The following is a 21,693-nucleotide window of genomic DNA, read 5'->3' as shown; positions in this document are numbered from 1 at the left end:
TGCTTTACTTTTTTAAAGGCTGTGATTCAAAGCTTCATGGAAGTCTACCAACTTGCAGTTTCCAGAGTTGAAGTATTAGTGAGAGAAACAGAATCTTTTCAGCTTGACGTTGTAGCCCTAAAGTCCAGGCTTCAAACAGCTAGTCTTCATAAAAGGGACCTTACAAATGGTAAGTCTTCTTTTCAAGCAATTTCTGTCTTTTCAATGTGGCTTCTTACGCAGCTTCTCCCTTCATGCTGTATAGTTTCTGTAGGGGAAATACAGTAATATTTATGTATCAATGTAATAGAGCAATAAAACCAGTGTGAATAGAAACTTTCTGAAGAGAAATTGAATGGTAAAAGTTAACACAGGGTTTAATTTTTACTATTGTATCTTCTACAAGAACCTGTTCACATACTGGAAAAGTACACATTGTGAATTTTACCAGCACAGTAACAGTTTGGAATATTAAATTTGTTAAATAAATGCAGCAAAACTTTGGACCTGAAGAATTTTACATCTAGAGATGTTGTATGTTAAACCAGAATGTTAGTAGCTTCATGTAATCAAAGTGTTTCTTGGGAGATCTGAGTTATTTTTAGACAATTGTGGTTATGAATAATCCTTCTCAGTAAACTTACAAAGTTAATTTCAGGAATAATTTCTGGTCTAAAAATGTTGTTGCCCACAAAGTGCTTGGATTTGTTTAAGGGTAATAAGGTGGGTCTTCAGATTTGAGATCTCTCTCTAGGGGAATTACTAAATGCAGATTTATTTGTGTCATACAGTCTGGAGGCCAGGCACATAAACTGTCATAAATATGTAGCCAAGTATCTCTAGAGTGAAACTGTGTAGGATGTGCAACTTATATACACTCAGTGTATTTCTCCCCCATCTCTTCTTAGTTTTCCACAGAGGATAAAGGAGAAGGCTTTGGAGTTCATTTTATTGGTGGTGGTGGTGGTGGTGGTTGTTGTTGTTCTTCTTCTTCTTCTTCCCTTCCTACTGTCTTTTCTTTTAATCTTGTGTAGTAAATGGCCATAAAGAATATGAGTATTGTTTGTCTTTCTTTTTGAAACAGGAGATCTGTAAGAAGAGAGCTGTCACAATGAAAATGACACAAACACTGTAGTAAACATATAGTGAAAGGCTGTGACTGTGGCTTTGGCTTTGGTTGTTTCCAACAGAATTATATTAATTTCTCATCCTACTTCTAACAGCACAATGGGAAATTACTGCAAATATAAACTCTATTAATCAGTGCTGAATTTGAGTTTTAACATCTTGAGGTCACAATTGTTGAATGAAAACTTTGTTTATTTCTGATTACACAACCTTTCTAAGAAATGAAATGACTTCACTGAAATTGCTTTTTTCCTCTTCCAACCAGACTCTTTTGATGTCTTCTGCTACGTTTATGTGTGTCCTGCTGAGGCTGTGCCCAATGTAATTGGACTTCTCCTTTGCCTGTTGTGGTTGTATTTGTTGTTTAAATCAAGATGACCGCTTGTTTAGTAAAGATTGGGAAGTCTGCCAAACTTGCAGCAAGGATTGCTTTCATTTGCATTGAGAGCTTTTAACAAAGATTATGCTAGTCCTGTCTGTGAAGAGCTTTGCAGTGGCCTGATACATTACAGTGAAAACCAGCTCTCCAATGTTTGTGTAAATGCAGTGTTTTTTAAGTAGTTTGTATCTGCATGCAGTGCCAGTGTAAGGATGATACTATTTGCTTTGTGGAGGGATCTCTTAGACCTCTGGGGAGAACAGTAGTTCTTCCCTTAGATGAAGTTTAATTTGAATCTAGGCCTAAGCATTAATATGAAATGTTTTAAAATTTTAATGTAAAAGTGAAAACATTCAGAATGAGAGTCTCAAGTTGCCATGAAAAATGGCAAATTTTCTGTAAATTTGTCCCTAATATTTGTAAAAGTTGCATTAAGCATGAATTTTAATAACTTCAGGCATCACAGATTTGCAATTTGACATAGATTTTAAATCTTCTAGTTGATACTGTTTTGGTTTGATTTTGAGGAAATTCTACACTGAATTGCTTTCTCTAGTAAAAAAAGTAGAAGAGATTTTTTTTGCTTATTTTAAATGAAAGGGACCAATGACTTCTTGAGTACATATTTGGTTTCAAAATTAGACTAGCTTTGTTACTTTTAATTCACTGTCTTCAATCATATATCCATTGCAGACAAAATTTTACATGGAGGTGACAAACACAGCACTTGGACTGTATTGGTTGCAGGCCTTTGTATGACCTATGTTTGTGCTTCCTGAAGAGTAACTACTGCTCAGTGCTGAAATACATTTTTTAAGTCTTCCAGTTGTGTATCATGTGTGGGCTCTTACCTTATCAAACTGGGATTTATCTCACATGTTTTGGCTGTTTCTTGATGTCTTTTATGCCAGTCGCTTAAGGATCGTGCCCTGTCTTGCATTGCATGCAAGTTTGCCCCATCCATGAGTATTGATATTTTCCATGCTTATTGCTTTCCTAATTGACCTGTTTCTACTGAAATTTCGTAACTATGTCACCTTTCTTTCTATTCACATCACTTCTCTCTTCTGCTGCTTCGGGTTTTGCTAATAATTTTAAAAACAAAACTGATGCCATGAGGCAAAATTGGTGATTCTAACTCCTCATCTTTTATCTCAGACTCCGAATTGACATCTCCATCCTCCAGTCCATTTCTAGTCTAAGCACTTTCCTTCTAGTCAATAGAGTTTAGATTCTGAGATTGCTATATTTGGTCATGCTAATGCCAACAGAGAGGAACAAGAAGGGGTATGATTATGATGGACAGAGGTGAGATGAACACTGGAAACACTGCTTATAGAGAAGAGAATTATGTAGGGAGAAGTAAAGTCAGTGGCAGAATGTCTCTGTAGTCTTCATTAGTGGCCAGCTATCTATCTGTCGTACTTGTCTTTCACGATTCTTACTCTGTGGAGAAAAAGGCCCTGTGCATTTTTAAATCTTGCAACTCTTTAAAATTCAGTATGGCTGAAAAACAGCTTAGGTTTTCTACTTGTGTTCCTTTCTTCTTCTTTCCTTCTTTCTACTCCCCCTCCCTTCCTCCTCCCCCTCTCGCTGCCCTCCCTCCCCCCAACCTTTTTCTATTGTTCTCTATTCCTGAGGGTTCTTGGTTGGTTGGTTTCAGTTTTTTTAACTTCTTCTGATTTTTTGTTCTTTACCAACTGCTTCTGAAATTTCCCTTACATTTCTAAAATGTCCCTTTTTTTTTCTTCTATTAGGAAACTATCAACATTTTCTAATAGTCCTTCCTGCCTATTTCTTGTTTAGAAATGTCCAGTAATATAAATATCATGAATGGGACTGTGCTGAATTCTGCTGCCTTTATTAATTTTTATTCTTCTTCAGATACATTGCTTTATTATTATACTTGCACATTCTTTCAGAGTTTCAGTAATAAGTAGACCTTGAACTGAGAGCTTAGAAATGCTTTATTGTGCAGTAGTGCAGTCATAGGCAGTTTCTTTGTGGGTGCTGCATGGCAATGTGTCATCATATTTAGTAACATGGCGAGTATTTGAATCCATGGTGTCCAAGGGGCTTTTGCTGTGAGTGCAGTGTTGCAGGGTGTGGATGCAGTGACAGTCTCTTTTCCAGGGTGACTGGGGACATTGGAAGAAGTGTGAACAGAATACAGTTAATTATAAAATATTTTCAGAAAGTCTTTTTGTAGCTTCCAGCCCTAAGATTTTATACCTGATTTCAGTACTTGTGTCAGAAGTTGAAGAATGTAAAATAATCTGGTATCAGTTCTGATAAACAAAAGAAGTCACTTTTGTGCTTCTTGTCAGGTGCTTCTCTGAACCTGCATGGGCACTGATCTGGTGATATTCCTTCCTTTTTCTGTTTTCACCCTGGAATCAAAGGAGAATAAAAAATGAAGAGCAAAATACAGTAATTTCTAAAGATTATGAAGAGAGAAAAGCTTTGTGTGTACTGGAGAAATGGAAATTGGGGGACCGAAAAAGACAACTTTAGCTGAAAGGGGGAGAAAGTGAGTTTCAGATGGATGAGAGGGGTGAAGTAAAGAGGTCTGTAAATGTACCAGAATTCCCTAACTGTGAAAACAACTGTTGTCTTTTGATGCTTCTCCTAGCTGAGATGAAAGTAAAGTCAGTAATTGGTTTAATGTGGCTATATTTTTGTGTCATATCTTTTTCACCACAGTTGTGTTTGCGTCTGTCCTTTGTCTAGAAATGTCTAGTGGTATCACTTATTGAAAATACAGAAATGGTGCCTTTTGTTGAGGTGAGGGAAGCAGGCAGAATGATCTTTTGCATGAATAGTATGTATTTGTTTTCGAGATCCTAGTGATTGTCATATCATTTCATACTTCAGTGTTGAAAAATGCATTAAGCAAGATGTACACTTTCCTCCCTACTCAAAGCAGTCAGCACTCAGTTCTCATGATCTACATGAACCCTGTTCATAGATGATAGAGAGAAAAGAAATACTTAAAACTCAAACTTATCAGCTAACTGTTTCCCTGACATTTTCTCCCTACTTAACCAGGCTGATCTGGACATTGGTTTTACATGTCTTTCCCCCATATACTTTGTTTCCTTGTCACCAGTTCAATCTGTTCAATCTGTTATGGCTAAGACCTGCATCTAACAAGGATGCATTGTCCTAAATATAGAATTATGAGGATGGAACTAGAGAGGAAAAAAAAATCCTAACTATTTACCTGTTCTCTTGCTGCATAAGGGAAAGGTATTTATCAGTGTCGTGTTAAATGTCAGAGCTGTATCTCTGATGTAGCTGGAGGAATTCTTCCCAGATGTTGCAAGAAGCAGGTAGGTCTTGAGTGAAAACTCTGTGTTGTGGTTTGACATGACAAATATGCCAGGCACCCACAAAAGCCTCTCACTCACTCTCCCCTACCACAGCTGGGCAGAAGACAGAAAAATTTAATGAAGGCTTCATGAGTTAAGGACTGGGAGAAAACACTCCAGGGGCAAAACAGGTTCAACTTAAAGGTAAAATATGAATCTATTACTAACAGAGTCAGAGGAGGATAATAAGAAGTAAAATAGGCACTTAAAACCACATTTTCTTCCCCCACCCCTCCCTCCTTCCCACCAACAGTGCAGGGAGACAGGGCATGGGGGTTTGGTCAGTTTGTCACCCCGGATCTTCCACTGCTGAGGGAGAGGAGTCCTTACTCTGCTGCACCATGGGGTCCCTCCCCACAGAAGAAAGTTCTTCATGCACTTCTCCAATGTGGCTCCAATCTCACAAGCAGCAGCCCTATCAAAGCTGCTGCAGTGTGAGTCCCTCCCAAAACTGCTGTGGCATGGATCCTCAACAGGCGCAGTCCTCCAAGGACAGGGCGCTCCAGCCTGGAGGCAGGGACTCTCTGTCTCTCCACCAGGTCTCCCACTGGATCACAGCCTCCTCCAGACATCCACGTGCTCCCGCATGGGCACCTCCCCCAAGGGCTGTGGGTGGATCTCTGCATCCCCCATGTGTCCCCAAGGGCTGTGGGTGGATCTCTGCACCCCCCATGGATCCCCAAGGGCTGTGGGTGGATCTCTGCATCCCCTGTGTGTCCCCAAGGGCTGTGGGTGGATCTCTGCATCCCCCATGGATCCCCAAGGGCTGTGGGTGGATCTCTGCATCCCCCATGGATCCCCAAGGGCTGTGGGTGGATCTCTGCATCCCCCCATGGATCCCCAAGGGCTGTGGGTGGATCTCTGCATCCCCCATGGATCCCCAAGGGCTGTGGGTGGATCTCTGCACCCCCCATGGATCCCCAAGGGCTGTGGGTGGATCTCTGCATCCCCCGTGGATCCCCAAGGGCTGCAGGGGCACAGCTGCTTCACCACAGTCTCACCACAGCCTGCAGAGGAATCTTGGCTCTGGTGCCTGGAGCACCTCTTCCCCTCCTTCTGCGCTGACCTTGGTGTCACCATGTTGTATTCCTCACATGTTCTCATCTTCTCCTCTTCTCTGGCTAGAAAAAAACTGTCCACACTTTGTTTTGATTTTCTTCTTAAATATGTTATCACAGAAGTGTTACCAACCTTTCTCATTGGCCCAGCTTTGGCCAGCAGCATGTCCATCTCCAGAGCCATCAGGGATTGGCTCTGCTGGACATGGTGGAAGCTTCAGCAGCTTCTCACTGGAGCCATCTTTGTGGCCTTCTCTGCTACCAAAAACCACGCTGTGGAAAACCACCAGAATCTCCTTGGCTTTTTCACTACCTCACATAGTCTTATGCACATTTGAATTTGTTTCATGAAAGATTTGGAGATACTGGTTTTTAAATTGCCTTGCAGATAGTAATTAGACTTGCTTTTTTTGTTACCCTCTGAGTTGATGTGTTTTCCTGGGAATAGTCTTGGGCAGAATTCAGTAAATATGGACCTTAATAATCATAACTTTGCTCAGTATTGTTACTTACCAGTGTTTAGTTGCTGTGGAACATGTGAATGTTCCTGAAGTGATAGTAAGTAAAGAAAAATATGACAGACCCACAAGGAAAATTTTCTGACTATTGAGATGGTCATAAAGATCAAAGTGTGAAAATACCAGAAAAGTGAAAATAGAAAACTGTTCATAAGATTTGCTAAGTTTAATGTCTCTGTAAGACTGAATCCACCAGTAATATCTTCCTGAAATTCTGTTTTTATTGAAATATTTGCATTTCTTTCCTGACTTTAAGTAATTTGGCATCACTTTGTGAGAAATGACTCTCACTTTCAAAGGTTTATTAAACCTTAAAAAATTACAGCAAAGGACTGAATAAGGAAAAAGGACAACACACTGGGAATTGGTGAACGGCTGCTACAAACTTGTCCATAAAAATGGCTGCTTCACCTTTTAGACCCCTGGGAGTTGCATCAGGCAGTGCTGACTCCTCCTAAAGTCTGCCAGTCAACCCTTCTTCGCCATCCATTGGTGGAGACTTTCTTGTAACTTGATTGGAAGTCAGGTGTTGTCATGCCTTGCCCCCCTTTCCCCGTTCCCAGCTTCCGCATGCAAGGGGTTCAAGTACGCGCCTTCTCTCCGCATGTTCTGCACAACCGAGGCTGTCCAGTGGCAGCAACACAGAGGTGGTGAAAGGGCACTATAGGGGGAACAGAGGATATCTAAACAACAAACCACAATAACATAACTATACATCAATAAATCTTTTCTTAACATACACACAAAATTAACCTCTTAATTGCGAGAGGCAATCATCCCATTACTCATCTATAACAACTTGCCAGCCTTACTGCATAGCCAAGGAATGCACATGTCCTAATGCAAATGATCACTTGTTCACCTGGTATTGCTTACACAAGTAATATTTGTAACGAAACAGTATAAATTATATAGTTTAAAATAATACTACTGCTACTACTACTAATAACAGCAACAACAACCTGTATTATAACTCACATTCTGCAACTTAGGGTAATGTTGTAAAAAGCAGTTACAGTAATCCAACAATGTTTGCTATTTTGTAAAGAATGCTTCCTTTTCTATGCAAAAATTTTTTTATACTCAATATTCTAGGTACATGAACTTTAAACTTGTCAGACTGTTATATTTGAAAATTATAGTAATTTGATTAAAATGTTGCCTATAAGGCAAAAGGTTCAGTTAATAGAATCCATATGTAATTAAAGTGCATAACCAAGTGTAATCAGACTCCAGTGACTGGTGCCTTCATATTGATAGTTTTACAGTGGCCCCTGGGGTTGAAAGTTTATGTTACAGTTACCAATGTAGCTGTGCTCCAGAGAAAAAAACAAGGCAGTGCAGCTGTTGAAGCAGGTATGACAAGGTCCCAAACTGATAATCATACAACAAAAGTAGTTGATAGTCTGAATTTTGAGACTGTCTTTCACTTGGCAGGTGGAAGAAGCGCATGACTGCTGTATTGTACCAGTCAAAGAGTTGCATTCTGCAGCAGCACTGCTATGTAAACATTCTTAAATGAGGGAAGTATGTCCAATGAGAGCAAGTAACAGTGTATTTTTTTTAATAATATAGTTGCTTGATTTGTGTGAATTCATGTTTTAATCATCTGAAAGTTATAGACACAACACTATGTACCAAGCCACAAAAGAAGTTTAAAAAAATTTCCTGAACTTAAAAAAAAAATAAAATATTTTCTCTGGACAGTTTTAAGAGTTGACATCCTGTGTTAGAGTTCTCTAATCATCACCAGCACAATTTACAATCAGAACACACAGAGAGCCAGTTCAGACCAGCTCATCTGTTGACTTTGGCAGAAGCCCTTAATCTCACTGTGTGTAGCTGCCACTTGAGAGCTGGGGACTCGGCAGAGAGCCGAAGCAGGGTGGGATGCAGGGTTGGTCAAGGCATGAACACATAGGCCTGCTTCATTTCAACAACCATACACTGCTTTTTTTTATACTCTTTTCATTTTACAGCCTTTTTTTTTTAAACCTGAAATTAAATGAGGACCTCTCATGAGCCACTGCGCTCCAGGCATAAGAAATTGTAATGTCTGGCTTCCAGAAACTGTCCCGTCAAAATGTGCTTCTGATTAGGTGGCTTAATTACAGCTGTGAAAACAATGTTGATTTAGGCCTCAAGATTCCAGTGCATGTCAGCCGTTATTAGCTAGCCTTGGACTGAAGCCACCATTTTAAAACTCTGTACCACTAAAGTCACACACTGCCTGACAACTTTTTATTTAGGCAGAAATGTTGCCAGAAGCAACACATTTTATGCAAAATATTTTTCACTGTGCAAATTTCAAATGTGACACAGTTGATGGACATAAAATAGGTAGTTATGGGTGGACCTCACCAAGTCCAAAACCTAACTTTCACAAAAAAACCCCTACCCCAATACATCCCCCTCCCCCATTTCAAATAGTTTTTTCTAAAGTTTGACTGACATAATGCTTAATTTTAATTCCTTTAATTCCGTTTTATTCCAAATCCAGCATGTTGGTTTAACCACCCAATTTTATTGCATCTAAATTTTCCTGACAGTTTCATTTGCTGTTGGGAAATAAAATTGCCATTTTTGCAACATGGGAAATAATGGCTAGTTTCAAAACCAATATGTTTGAAACTTCCTTTGCCTGAAGCAGGTTAAGGCACACACTCAATTTACTTTAGGGGAAAAAAGCTCATTAAATAGTTTTTAATATTTTAATATAATTTAAATAACTCCTTTCACAATGGGAAGGCTTATTAGGCCCATGTCTTTACACCTGCGGAGAGGTAAATGTTTGGATAATTAGGTGGTTTCCAATAATTCCGTTATTCAGTTGAGGGTTAATACTGTAAACACTGTAGATGGACAGAAAGAGTGCTGCATTTAAACATTACTTTTCCACTTTTAGCATTTTACTTTCAAGTGTTTAAGAAAGAGGTTTAAGTGGGGTTGGTTTGGGTTTTGTGGGATTTTTTTTTTTTTTGTTTTAGTTTGTTTTAGTTTGGTTTTTTCCTTTGTTTGGTCTGTTCTTCAGCTCTCCTTAATGACATGAATTGGCTAAGGAATGTGAGAGAATGTGTGTGGGTGTTAACTCTCAGCAGAGGTCGGTACTTTGGAAAAGTAAGATCTACATTCTCACTTCACTGTTGCTATGAAATTCCAAATGTCCTTGCTGTGTGGTTTAATGGAAACCATGAAGTTCCTAAATGACCGCAGGTTTGTTCCGATGTTAAGCACAAAACAAATCTTTCAAGTCATTGGCTAAGTCACAAAAAAGGAGGGTCATGTTTTCAGGAAGGTAATCTCCTTTCCTTTTTTTTCCTTCATGGTTTGCATTTCTATGGCATTAGAAATGTGTTCCTAGTGAGGTACTGGGACTACCAGCTCGCAAACAAGAATCCTCAGTTCCCAGGACTGAAAACACGACACTTGGAAGCTAAAGCTGTATTCATCTCTTACCCTAAATACAGACCAGTGCAACAATAGTACCTTCAGGAGCAACTAATTGGAAATTAATTTCGAGAAACTAATGATTTGGATAAGGCAGCAAGTCTAAAGTGTAGGTTCAAGTTTGTCCTGTAAAAAATCACCTTGCATTCATCCTCTGCCTGCAGCAGATTAGTGGAGAGCAAGGCAGTGTGTGCCTACACTTTATTTCATTCAGTTTTCAAAGGAGAAATACTGGAATGAGCTAGTCTTCTATTTTCTTTGCAAATACTAGGTGGGGTTTCCTGAAAAAGAATGTTTCAGAAATGCCCGAGTTGCTGTGGAGGGCAGCTGTAAGTCAGGAGACAACCATGTGATGGCTTTTTCCTTATTAGACACCTTTGCACTAGTCTTTTGAAATGTGTTTCATTGGTAATACACAATGAATTTAATTCATCAGCCACATACATTTGCTTCCTGTTGGCTACACACTGCTTTTTCTTTTGCCTTCTTCCCACACCCATCAAAGGAGCATTTCCAGGACATCAAATTAAAAGAAACATTCATATATTATTACATATATTTTTAATGCTGTAGTAGAAATGAAAGTATTGGGAGTGCTAGACAAGGTGTTATTCTGAGAACTGGATATTATAGACCAGGACATTTAACCCTGGGAAAAAGTTTTTACAAAAGAACAGAGCCAAGGACACCATTTTACTGTCTTTGTAGAAGAAAAGGAATATTCTCTACAAAGGCACACAAATTCACTTCTTTCCAGACTCAAGGACTTTTACTCAGGCCAGAAGGTGCTTCCTCCTCCCTTTTGAAGAAGTTATTTCAAGAAAGAGAGCCGGGAAGCTTCTATTATTCCCTGCTAAACTGTGGGTTAAACATAAAGGGAATGTCTGTTTGTTCTGAGACTCTGAATTGGCTGAGAAAGTTTTGGAGGGGATTAAAGCATAGCTGTGCCTGAATGAGTCGAGCATAGATGCTTAAATGGTGAGTGAATCCACGCAATCCAGTCTGTCATCTTTCTGATATTTTCTTGACATTTTAAATTTAAATCCTGCAACTTATACTGTTGTGAATAATTATTTTCTTGTTTTCACACCTGTTTGGTTTTTTGTTTCAAGCTAAGTATTTAAAGCACTGTTTATAAGGAGAAAATTCAGTGCTGATCTTCACATATTAACTTTGATAAAGAGTGCAAGATGTGTAGATGCACTGTGTGGATTGCAGTTCGCTTGATCAGGATGATAGATAATAGAAAGACAATTTTTGTTATGTTTTTGCTGTTCTTGTTTACTTTATACTACTAGCTCACTGCCTAGATCACAGGGGAAAAAAAAAAGATTAGAGTATGACCTAGGGCAGTGTTGCCAGGAGCCTGTCTCTTTCTCAGCTAGCCTCAGTAATGCATGTATGTGCAGCATGCACTTGTAATATAGCATGGCTAATATTACGTGCACCCATTAAGAAAAATAATTAAAAAACATATTTGTGTACACACACGTACTCTTTATGTTTTGTAAAGGTAAATCTCGTGTTAAGAGGTTTGTGTTTCCCTCTGGATGGCAGAGAGGCAGCTCGCAGTCAGCCTTCCCTCGACCGGACACAACTGTCTCTGACTGATGCTCTGTCGCCTCTTAGTTTCTGCTTCTGGTGCAGTTTGTACTGGGGGTAAGATCATGAGAGTACAAGGAGCGCAAGTATTGTCTCTATTGTCCCCCAGCAGATTTTACGGTCAGAACTAACCTCACTAGTCCACACAGGGGAGGGTGGATCCTCTTTAGGCCAAAGGGAGATGGTGAGTGGGGTAAAGAAGGGTAGATGCAAACCACAGCAGTCAACTCTCTTTTGCACCTTTCTAGAATTTATGAAGTTGTTTTCCCGTTGGCTTATTAATACTCTTTTCCCCTGCCTTCTCCTTTAATTGTGCATGTTTCCATCCTTTTCAACTGTGAAAAAATCTTTGCATTCCATTCTGTGACATGTTTGCAGCAGAGTAACATATTTCTTGAAAAAATAAATATGTTTGTCTAGTTCCATTTGCTTGCATTTTGTACTTTAAGCATAGAAGTTAATGTGACAAATGAAGAAAAACCAAACCTTTGAAATATATTAGAGAGTACAACTTGCAGAGATAGACAGGATATTCAATTAGTGCACAAAGCATAATATTGTTCTTAACACGTAATTTTATTCCTGTAATGTTGGCATGATTTAAGGGAATACAGACAGCAAGTTACATCTTCATCTTTCTTTTTATTTAGTCTTACATATTTAAGATACACTGTTTAATATTTACCCATCAGGTATTTTTAAAATTTATTTATTTATTTGTTTGTTTGTTTGTTTGTTTGTTTGTTGTTTCTAAGTTATGTATAAAATTTTTAATTGAATTCTGTGAAACCCACATCATGTAGAGAAGGCACAGTTTTTATAGTTGATCATAGTGAGGAGCTGTTTTCTCCAGAGACTGAAGTCTGGGAAGCAGTTTGACCTGTTGAATAAACCAATCATTGAACAAATTTTTAGAATGGGAAATGGGCACTCCATAGGGTAAAGAGCTTTACTGTCAGCTAAAAAGTTGTTATTATGATTTATTTTGATAGTGATCTTGATTATTCAATTAACATTTGTTTTCTTCAGTTTATTTAACAGTTGAGTTAAAAAAATTGATTTAGAAAGAAATGTGCTTCTTAAACTGTAATTTCACTTCCCTATTTTACCAGAATTTGAGGGGGTTTTTGACTTTGTTTTAGGAATGCAACCATTTGGAAAGACAGGAGCCTCTTTTGCTCAAGCAATCAATTCACCCCCTTTTTATTTTTTTCTTCTGTGTGGTGGAAGGGAGGGTACCTTTAAAATGAACAGTGAATAATAAAATTTACTAAAAATATGGTCACAAATAGTGTGGTTAATCACCAGCAGAGTTTCCCTGGTACATTTGATGATATTAGGAAAGTGACATTCTGAAGGTGCAATGATTTCAGTTCATCCTTTCAGATGGTGTAACTCCTTGAATTCCTAAAAGAACTCCTATTTTTAGAGAAGCCTATAGAAATCTTAAAGCCACACCTTTGGATGTGGGTGTCAACTGAAGTTTGCCCATAAACTCATAGTTGACTCAGTGAATGTTGCCACAAAGCTAACATTGCAATACTTGCCTCTCTTAAATTTGTATATTCAGCAGTACCTTGTAAGACTTTTATCCTATCTAGGTGATGAAGATGATTTGACACATACAGTTTCTGAAGGCCAGAACCACAATAATGAAATAATTCACTAATTTTTCAGCTTTTGTTAGCCCTGAGGGTCTCCTTTGATCACAGAAGGATCATCTTGTATGGTGCTTATATGCTTATGGTCAGGCATATGCTCTATGCTCCTGTTAGTCTTTCAAAGCCTGTGTGACATCAAGTTTCCTTTCACAAGGTCTATTAAATCTGTTGCATTCTTTTGGGAGTCTGAACATTAAACGTTGTAACTTAACCAGGGCTTTGTGAAGTTTCCTGACACATCAAGTCATACAGTTTAGTTTTAATTTGTATATGTCAAAACATCCTGTTGCTTTAATTATTTTGAGTTTAATTTAATAACTTACTGAAGTTTTCTGTGCTTTAAATATGAGATGTTTTAGAAGACTGTAATCTTAATGGGACCTCTGAGTAAAGGAATTGAAGGTGTAATTCTGGAATGTACCGGGCACACCAAATTACTGAAACATCCCTGTTTTGGGGGTTTTGTTGGGTTGTTTTAGAAAACCTAATTTTTTAAACTTGTATTACACCTTTCTGGTTTTACAAACCAAAAGGCTGAAAAACACTTTCCCAGTTCTTCCTCTATGTTCTTCATGACTGATGAAAGTTTGGAGTGTTGTATGTGTTGGTAGTTTCTGAATTTTGGGCTGTTTTTATTTGTTTGTTTGTAGCACGTGGTGGTAGTGTCTGTTTTTTGGTTTTTTGGGGTTTTTTTGTTGCTTTTAATTTTTTTATCAGAATACACATTTGACTTACATATATAGGAAAGGATGAAATTCCACTAGCATTTTTTTAATGTTTATTCATCTAAAATATGATTGGTATGCAGGAAATATTAGTTCCGTTTGCCTGGTGGACTCACTTGAACTGCAGATTGAGTCTCACAGAAAGAGATTATCTAGTACCTGAGCTAAGAACAATTCTTGGAGGCTTTGCTCAGGAATCTAGTAAGTTATAAAAAGTACTGTTCAAGTAATTATTAAATTTTTTATTTAATTTCAGTCTGAAATATAGTTGTATATATAGATTTGGCCAAAACCAACAGAGGCAGTAAACCTAGCTCACCCACACTCAAGTTGTTTATAACTGATAAGTTTGATTCCTTGCCCAGTTAATGTAATTTGGATCTTGAATTTACAGAAGACCTACGTATTAGCATCAACTGAAACAGAGCCTAAAATATTTTTCCTAGGCTATTCAGATATCAACTGATACTTCATAAGCAATATTGCTGGAAAGCCTACTGTTTTCCCTGATCATTACTGTTATAAAACTGCCCTTTAGAACTCTGTTGAAGATACACTGCTTCAGATATTGCATGTAATCTGTGGGAGAAGGAATAATTCCCTCCTGAAGTTAGCTCAGCTACATTTTACTGGGGATCAACGAACATTAAAGTACTTGCCTTGAATAAGCAAACAAAACTTAGAAAACTATACTAAACCTACAGGGAGCTAAATGTACCTCTTCCTGGTGAATCTGTCTGTAATCTAATTTATGGTGGAGTGGGATGTAGCCCTTATCAGGATTTTGGCTAGGAGGTAGAAGCCTGCACATCTGCAGTGGGCTATCCAGAAAATGTACATGCATTGGCCAGTGCTAAAAGGATGGATTCCTTTGTTCTCCTAATACCTTGATGATTTTAATAATAAACCTCCACTTTGAGAAAATGAAATTGGCAGTAACACTAGTTCACTTTGAAACATGTGTTATAAGTCAGTCATTCTTTGCTCCATCGCTAGAGGATCTTTTTAAAGAGACTACTCAGTTTAATACAGTTATTTAGATTAACTGAGATTGAGATTCACATGTAGGCTAATGCAACTGTGCAGGTGTTCTGACTCAAAATGCAAGTGTTTGTATTTTATATATGAGATTCCAATCAATCTGCTTTTCAAATAGGTGCGGATAGGTTGCATAAACCATGTCTCTATCCAGTTTATGGTCCCAGTTCCATTGTCTCCAAAGAGTGAGCTTTGATCTATTCCTCAGTAGCGGATGGTAAAGGCTGGCAAATCTTAATATCAGCATTTCTCTTGTCATTTCAGGATTACAACCACCAGATTAAAATCTCAAAACCTACTGAACCAAAATAATATTTGTTCATTTACAAGATCTACAGTAATATTATTCACTATGAGGGCATGCATGTCCCTGACACTTCGTTTTAATTCTGAGTAATGCCATTTTCCTACGTGGAATCTGATTGAGGTGTTCACTGTATTTTCTTCATTGCTGCAAAACTATCCACTTCTGCATTAGCAGCCTCTTCCAGAGGTATATGAGTTCCAATTCTTTATGATTTGCTGCTTTTCACCACCTTTCATAAAGGCAGGTTGGTTCTGTGTTCTTCCCATAAATTCCTGTCATGAGAGGAGTCTGCTTTACATCTTAATCAATGTATTTCCTTTCTTTTTTTCCTTACTTCATGCTTAGAACATATCTTGAGCTTCTACTTTCTACAGTCTTGATGTCTGCTTCTCTTTGTGAAAGTAAAAATTCTTGAGTGGAAAAAATGCTCTTTCAAAGATTTTTAAAGAGAACTGCAAGGGTACTTTCCCTGTAGATAGGAAAGAAAATAGAATACATAACTTACGTGAGCTTGCTGTAGTTTAGCAAACCAGAATCTTAAAGGGCTATGTGGATAGTTTTTGAGCCCTGGCTTGCTGGAATTTTTGTAGTTGAAACCCATAAGGGCAGTAGAAGCTATTTGCTATAGTGGCTTTCATAATTTCACTGTCCAGACACCAGTGCCCAATCCAGACTCTTCTACCCTCTTCAGCACAGAGCACTTGAGTGTCATCAATACTTATTACATACATATTGACTTTTAAGGGACTTTTCTGACCTACCCCATATATTTATATAGAAATATACTTGAGAGAACTAGTGAGCAAATCAAAGTGTTCTCAAAGCATCTGTCAGCAAAGTAACAGTGAGTTGCGTGTTTGGTGTTATTTTTCTACAAGCTATCAAGTGAATCCTAAAATGTTCATTTCCATATTTTTAATAGATAATTTGTTTTATTAGCTATATAGATCCATATTTCTAAAAATACTCCTAAAAATAGTGTGTATTTGGCAGAAATGCATAGGAAAAATTAATCTTCTGCATACCTAAAGATTTTTTAATGCAAGACAGCTGAGTCATAAAGACGCTTTCATTGTTTGCAGCCTTCCTTCTCTATGTTGTTAAGTGCTACTGTTGTAAATAAATTACTTTTTCCTCTCTTTCCCCTTGAAACAAAATTGCTGTTACAGTATATTTTTGCTAAGTATAAAGTGATTGAAGTATTTTACTGCATCAGTGTAATTTCCTTTTTTGCCAAAATTACTGTGATTATCAGGTCCAGGATGGTTTTTGGTGAGAGATTAATAAATGCACTGCTGGCAAAGGTTACTATCCTTGTTCCATTTAGTAGCAGCATGCCTAAATTGTAGTTGCGCCGGTTCGTCGCAAACAGACAAAAAGGAAGGTAGCATTTTGCTGTGCGTGAGCAGTTAGAGGGCAAGCAGACACCATGCACCTTGACCACCTATTATGAAGCTTTTTGCTGCAATGTCAAGTGAAAGCGAGTTAATTGGGTGAAGCTGTAGAGCATGTTAGGGGCATGGTAAAGGGTTGCTGTCTGACAGCTGAATGTCAGCAGAAGCTAGTGAAGTGTGGCTGAGAGACAGAGACCTGTCACAAAGTTCATGTGGACTGTAGCACTGTTAGGGAGATGAAACGTGGTTCTGTCTCACTTTCTCCCTCATTGCGTTCAAGCACCTTAAGATTTCACACTGTATGTGTCAACCCTTGTTCTCTAAGCTGTTTTCTCCTAACACTTCTGCATTCAAATGATTGGACAGAAGATGCTAATGTTTGGCAAAATGAATGTAAATATACTTCTTTCCTTTTTCTGCTAGAGCAGCAGTATACATCCAACTCAGATGAAACTTTGAAGGCTTACGTCAGACAGTCTCACTGGATAGGAACTGGGATGATGGCTGAATATATATCTCATGAGAATATGAAGTTTGGCACTTTAACTAGTGCAATAGGGACTGTTTTCCCAGAAGAAAAGGCTAAGTATGGGAGGGGCTACTTTGTGAGCTGGTGGTGCCTTACCATGGCATTGTGAGTCTTTCAGTCTCTGATTGTAGTCCCCTCCTCCCCTTCTTGCTAGAAAGAAATGGCGTGCTAAGAGGGAACCATGAATGACATACCGATGTAAGGCAATGAGAAGCTGGGGGAAAAGTCACATAGTAGGAAAGCCTTCCTTGGAAGCAAGAGAGGCATCAGTTAAAAGCAGGGATGATCTTACACACTGCTGTGAAACATAGAGTACCTTTCAGTGTTGTTTGCAGCATGCAGTGCAAAGTAAAGCAATAGTCATTTGGGTTAACCACCCAGTTTCAAAACCAATAAATAAATAAGCAGAAGTTGCTTCCACTCATGAGAAAGTGGAAAGACAGTGGTAGGTATCATGGGCAAAATGTACTAAGAACTTAAGTTCTAAAGTAGTAAAAGCTCTAAAAGTACTAAGTACTCAAGAATTTGGAAACTTGGATTGAAATGAAAACAGACCAATCATGTCACCATGCAAAAAAGAGCACGGCTTTGTTTGTCTAATATTTTGGTATTAATAGTGTCGTGCAGAGAATTTGCCCTAAAATTGGGAAACTTCCTTGTTCCTGGAACAAAGGCTTACAGTATAGGCTGTGTGTGGAATTTAGCCAAAACTTTTAGAAAACATCAAAATTAACAATGCAGAACCAAGTTATTTGTCTTTAAGCCAACAAAATATTGAAGATAAAGTATTTAGCTGGCATGATAATGCATCCAATCTTGTGTGTTCTTCAAACATAGCAGGTTTAAATATGTTTGAATGAAACAGGATTTTCTTTAAAAAAATACAATATATAATGAAATCTTTGTCTTAATTGCTTTTAATTGAGCCTCCAGAGTGTGATTTCACTGAATGAATTAAAGGCAAGAGTATTAGGAAAGTAAGAAAAAATTGTAATTTCCCTATATTACAGACTCATACTTGTTTAAAAACTCCTGAAAGTGGAAGAGGGAATTCTTGATGATGAAAAGAGCCATTAGTATTGTTGGCTAGCAGCATCCAAAGTATGTTGTGTGTCTACCTTTCTGACTTAGTATGGCAGCCCACTGAATTATTCTCTGATAGCAAATTGTCTACACAATCCAGGCAGGAGTGCTGACAATTAAAATTTATACCAAATGTTACCATTTTCTTACACTGTGTCAGATCACCAATTTAGTCCTACTGCCTCAGCATACAGAATTGCAAGATCACTGACACGAGAAGCAAACTTTCCAGTTTTGGTCATACAATTCCTGCTTTGCAAAAGTTTGTAACTAACATTGTATTACACTGACATCCATCCACAAGTAATACTTTCCATTTTAAATACCCATTTGTGGCATTTGATTATTTCAATTAAGTAAGAAAGTAAGAAATGGCTCTTGGAGCTACTTTTAACAGATAGAAAAAGAAAAGGTGCAGTGTACTAGAAGTCCCTTGGCATTATCTGGCAAAAAGTAAGTCAGTTTTGAAAATCAGTCTGAGTAGGAGGTTGTGAATGATCTGAAAATGTACATCTTTCTCTATAGGGAAATAGGGTTTCCACATAAGTGCTACAAAATGGTTATTGAAGACAGTGGTTCTTTTTTGAACACTTACTGGAAATGATATTGTACCAGTGAAATTATGCAAGCTGCAAGAATAGCATAGGTGGCAGAAGCTGAAAAGAATATTATCGGCCATTTGATTTGCTGTCTACTGGTATTACTGTGTATTTGTATGTTGTGGAGTTGGGCTTAGAGGAGTGAATATCACAAATCAGTTGTGGAGAAATATATTGACCATTTCTCACTTTCCCCCCACCATTGTCTGCATCTGTGTTTAGCTTAAAATTCTTCCTAGTCTTGAGAAACTGTGCTACTGCCTTTGCAGAGATTTTAGGAGTTGCTAGAATTCTGAAGAAACTAAAGTGCGTTCTCCCTCTGCATTTCTGTTTACTGACAGGCATCCTCATACACCTATGTGTCTGTATTCTGGCGAATTACAGATCACTTTCTGGCCTTGTAATTCAACAATTTTGTTTCATTTACATTGAGATATAACACTGAACTTGTTATTACACCTGCACCATCACATAGGTAGGGAACTGTCATAACTTGTAGTCAGTATTAATCTTCATGCCGTTTTGTCTCTTATTTGGTCTCTTCTGTTTCTGAGCAGTTTCAAGGCTTTTTTACCTCATTTGGAGCCAGTTGTTATTGCATGCATAATCCAGAAGCCTTAATGCACAAAAATCTTATCACTATCTGTTATTCTGATTTTCTAACAATATATTTTTTAATAAGGTAGCATGCTACGTGTCAGAAGAAAGCAGTAGAGAAGTGTGGGCTACTGTATTTTGAAACTGAGTATTTGAAAGCAGTTTGAAGTGACAAAAATCAAAAATTAGTGGCGGGAAACCTGAGAAGTGGAAGAAGTTTTTGTAATAACATACGTAGCTGAGGGAAATTGAAAAGCTGTGAAAATTGTCCAGTAAAATTACCTTTGTGTAGATTTTGAAGACTGAAACTGTTCTGACTAATTCTGCAGCTTCAGCTGTAGATTTTTCTCCTGCAATTGAAGATAAGCATTATACTTGTAACAGTTTGTTTCCTTATGTAATTATCTGCACTGCAGTCATAACACATGCATAGTCTTCTAATTTCAAGTGTCCAACTGTGCATGTTATTCCACAAATATGGATATACAAAAGCAAAATGGGCATCTGTGATCACAACATGATGCTTTTGAGTAGGCTGACATTGCAATAAAAACATAATATAAGGATATAATAAATGATAGTATCAAAATATTCCATCACAATATCGTCATAATAAAGCAACCCACTATAAATGAGTTTTTAACTGTGGTAAAACAGCTCATATGTCATGAGACAACCTTTAAACTAGATCTTAAATTTGACTGTAGGTTAGTCACAGAGCAACAATAGAGAAAAACTGTTTTGGAAATCTTTTCCACGTCTATTAAAAATTGTTTGGGTTAACTAAAGTTTAGAAAGCAATTATTCCATAATATAGAGTAACTTTTCAGATTTTGTCTTCGAGAAAACACGTTTTGTAAAGTAAGGTGATCAAACTTTGAAAAATGTGCGCAGGACATGACCAATTGCTATATTACATAAATATTTTGAAAGCATGTTTTTGCTAGACATGTGTGTCCTAGAGTTGTATTTACCTGGTGAAGTGCAACAGTTCAGATGGAGTCATGTATGGCTTACAGGGTAAATAAATGTGGCAAACGGACACCTTATTTCAGAGAAATAATTTCTCTATGAAAAATTACCTAAATGCATATTTATATGATGGATTATCACCACAGCTTTGGCATAGTCATTTGAGTTTGTAAATTTAAAATCCTTTTTAGAAAGGTGTTTAAATATAATAATGATGAAAGTGGTCTGTTGGGGAAATTATAACTGCCTTTAAAATTCCTCTCTAAAGGTATGTGTTCAGAAACTGAATATTATAGTCTATAACAGAGTATTTTTTCTTCTAACCTATAGAATACTATTTTTTTATTCATCATGAAGGTGTATAAAGATATTGGATCAAAACAGTTCTTAGGACTAAAGTTGGTTTATACATCAATCACATTGCTATTAAATCTGATTTCCCTTCTTTTCAATGACTAGAATTCTGTTTTTTGTAAGAAGTACAGCACAGGCTCTAGATAACTAAACCAGAGCTTTTTTTTCCCCCAGCAGTGAAGCTTTGACTGTAACATAGTCTATTGACTTGCTGCCAATCATTAAGTTTCATAATTTTTTTTTTTTTTGCAACTCTCAAAGGAAATCTGATTTCTTATCTCTTTACTGGGATTTTGATGCCATATTTAAAAAAAAAAACAAACTCACTACAGCTTGGAAAAGAGTAATGCATGAGTGTAATCATAGCATGAGATTTCTCATTCATTTTGGTATGCTGATTAATTGAGGTGTTGAAAGCAGTATGTTTAAATTTGTCCTCAATATTTGTTATCCAGAGTGAAACCCATTTGTAGCTTGAAGCTTATTGATTTAATTTTTTTACACATGAAAGTTTTTTTAGAACATCACAAGTTATTTGTGTGTTTCAATATTGCTGTAATGGCTTTAATGAATGATTCTTATTTTAGAGAGAATTTTGTGTGTGGTCAGTTGATTATAGTGTACAAAGAAGAGGCTGTTAATTGGTGTATTAGCCTTCACCGAGTTCTCATTTCAGGTTGGCTGGTATGCTGAGATCTCATTTGTACATTGGCTTTTTAGGGGTTCTCATTTGGTAGAGTTGAGCCCAGAAGGACTCAAAAACTGAAGTGTTACATATCTTACTTCCTAGTCCTGCTGGTTATCTCATCCTTGTCAGACCTAACATTTAGAAAAACTCAGGGCACTACGTTATTTTAACTATGTACTTGAAACAGTCATCTAAATGTGCTTCTCTATGAGTTCTTAATGAAGGTCTAGTATAGCCTAGGAGTTTACAGTGGCTGCAATATAG

General features: G+C 37.5%; 1 protein-coding gene across 1 annotated transcript in view; it reads left to right on the top strand.

The window, feature by feature from the left end:
- Positions 1 to 21,693, top strand: part of CCDC171 (coiled-coil domain containing 171) — a 182,778-nt gene that overhangs the window by 150,416 nt on the left and 10,669 nt on the right. Inside the window, exons 24-25 of the mRNA XM_030969447.1 lie at positions 19 to 263; positions 1,064 to 1,070. Coding sequence (XP_030825307.1) covers positions 19 to 263; positions 1,064 to 1,070 — 252 coding nt within the window. The remainder of the gene's footprint in view (positions 1 to 18; positions 264 to 1,063; positions 1,071 to 21,693) is intronic.

Source organism: Camarhynchus parvulus, chromosome Z, assembly GCF_901933205.1.
Source record: "Camarhynchus parvulus chromosome Z, STF_HiC, whole genome shotgun sequence".
Lineage (NCBI taxonomy): Eukaryota > Metazoa > Chordata > Aves > Passeriformes > Thraupidae > Camarhynchus > Camarhynchus parvulus.
Note: the sequence above shows the minus strand (reverse complement) of the source record. Positions and strands in the feature narration are given on the sequence as shown.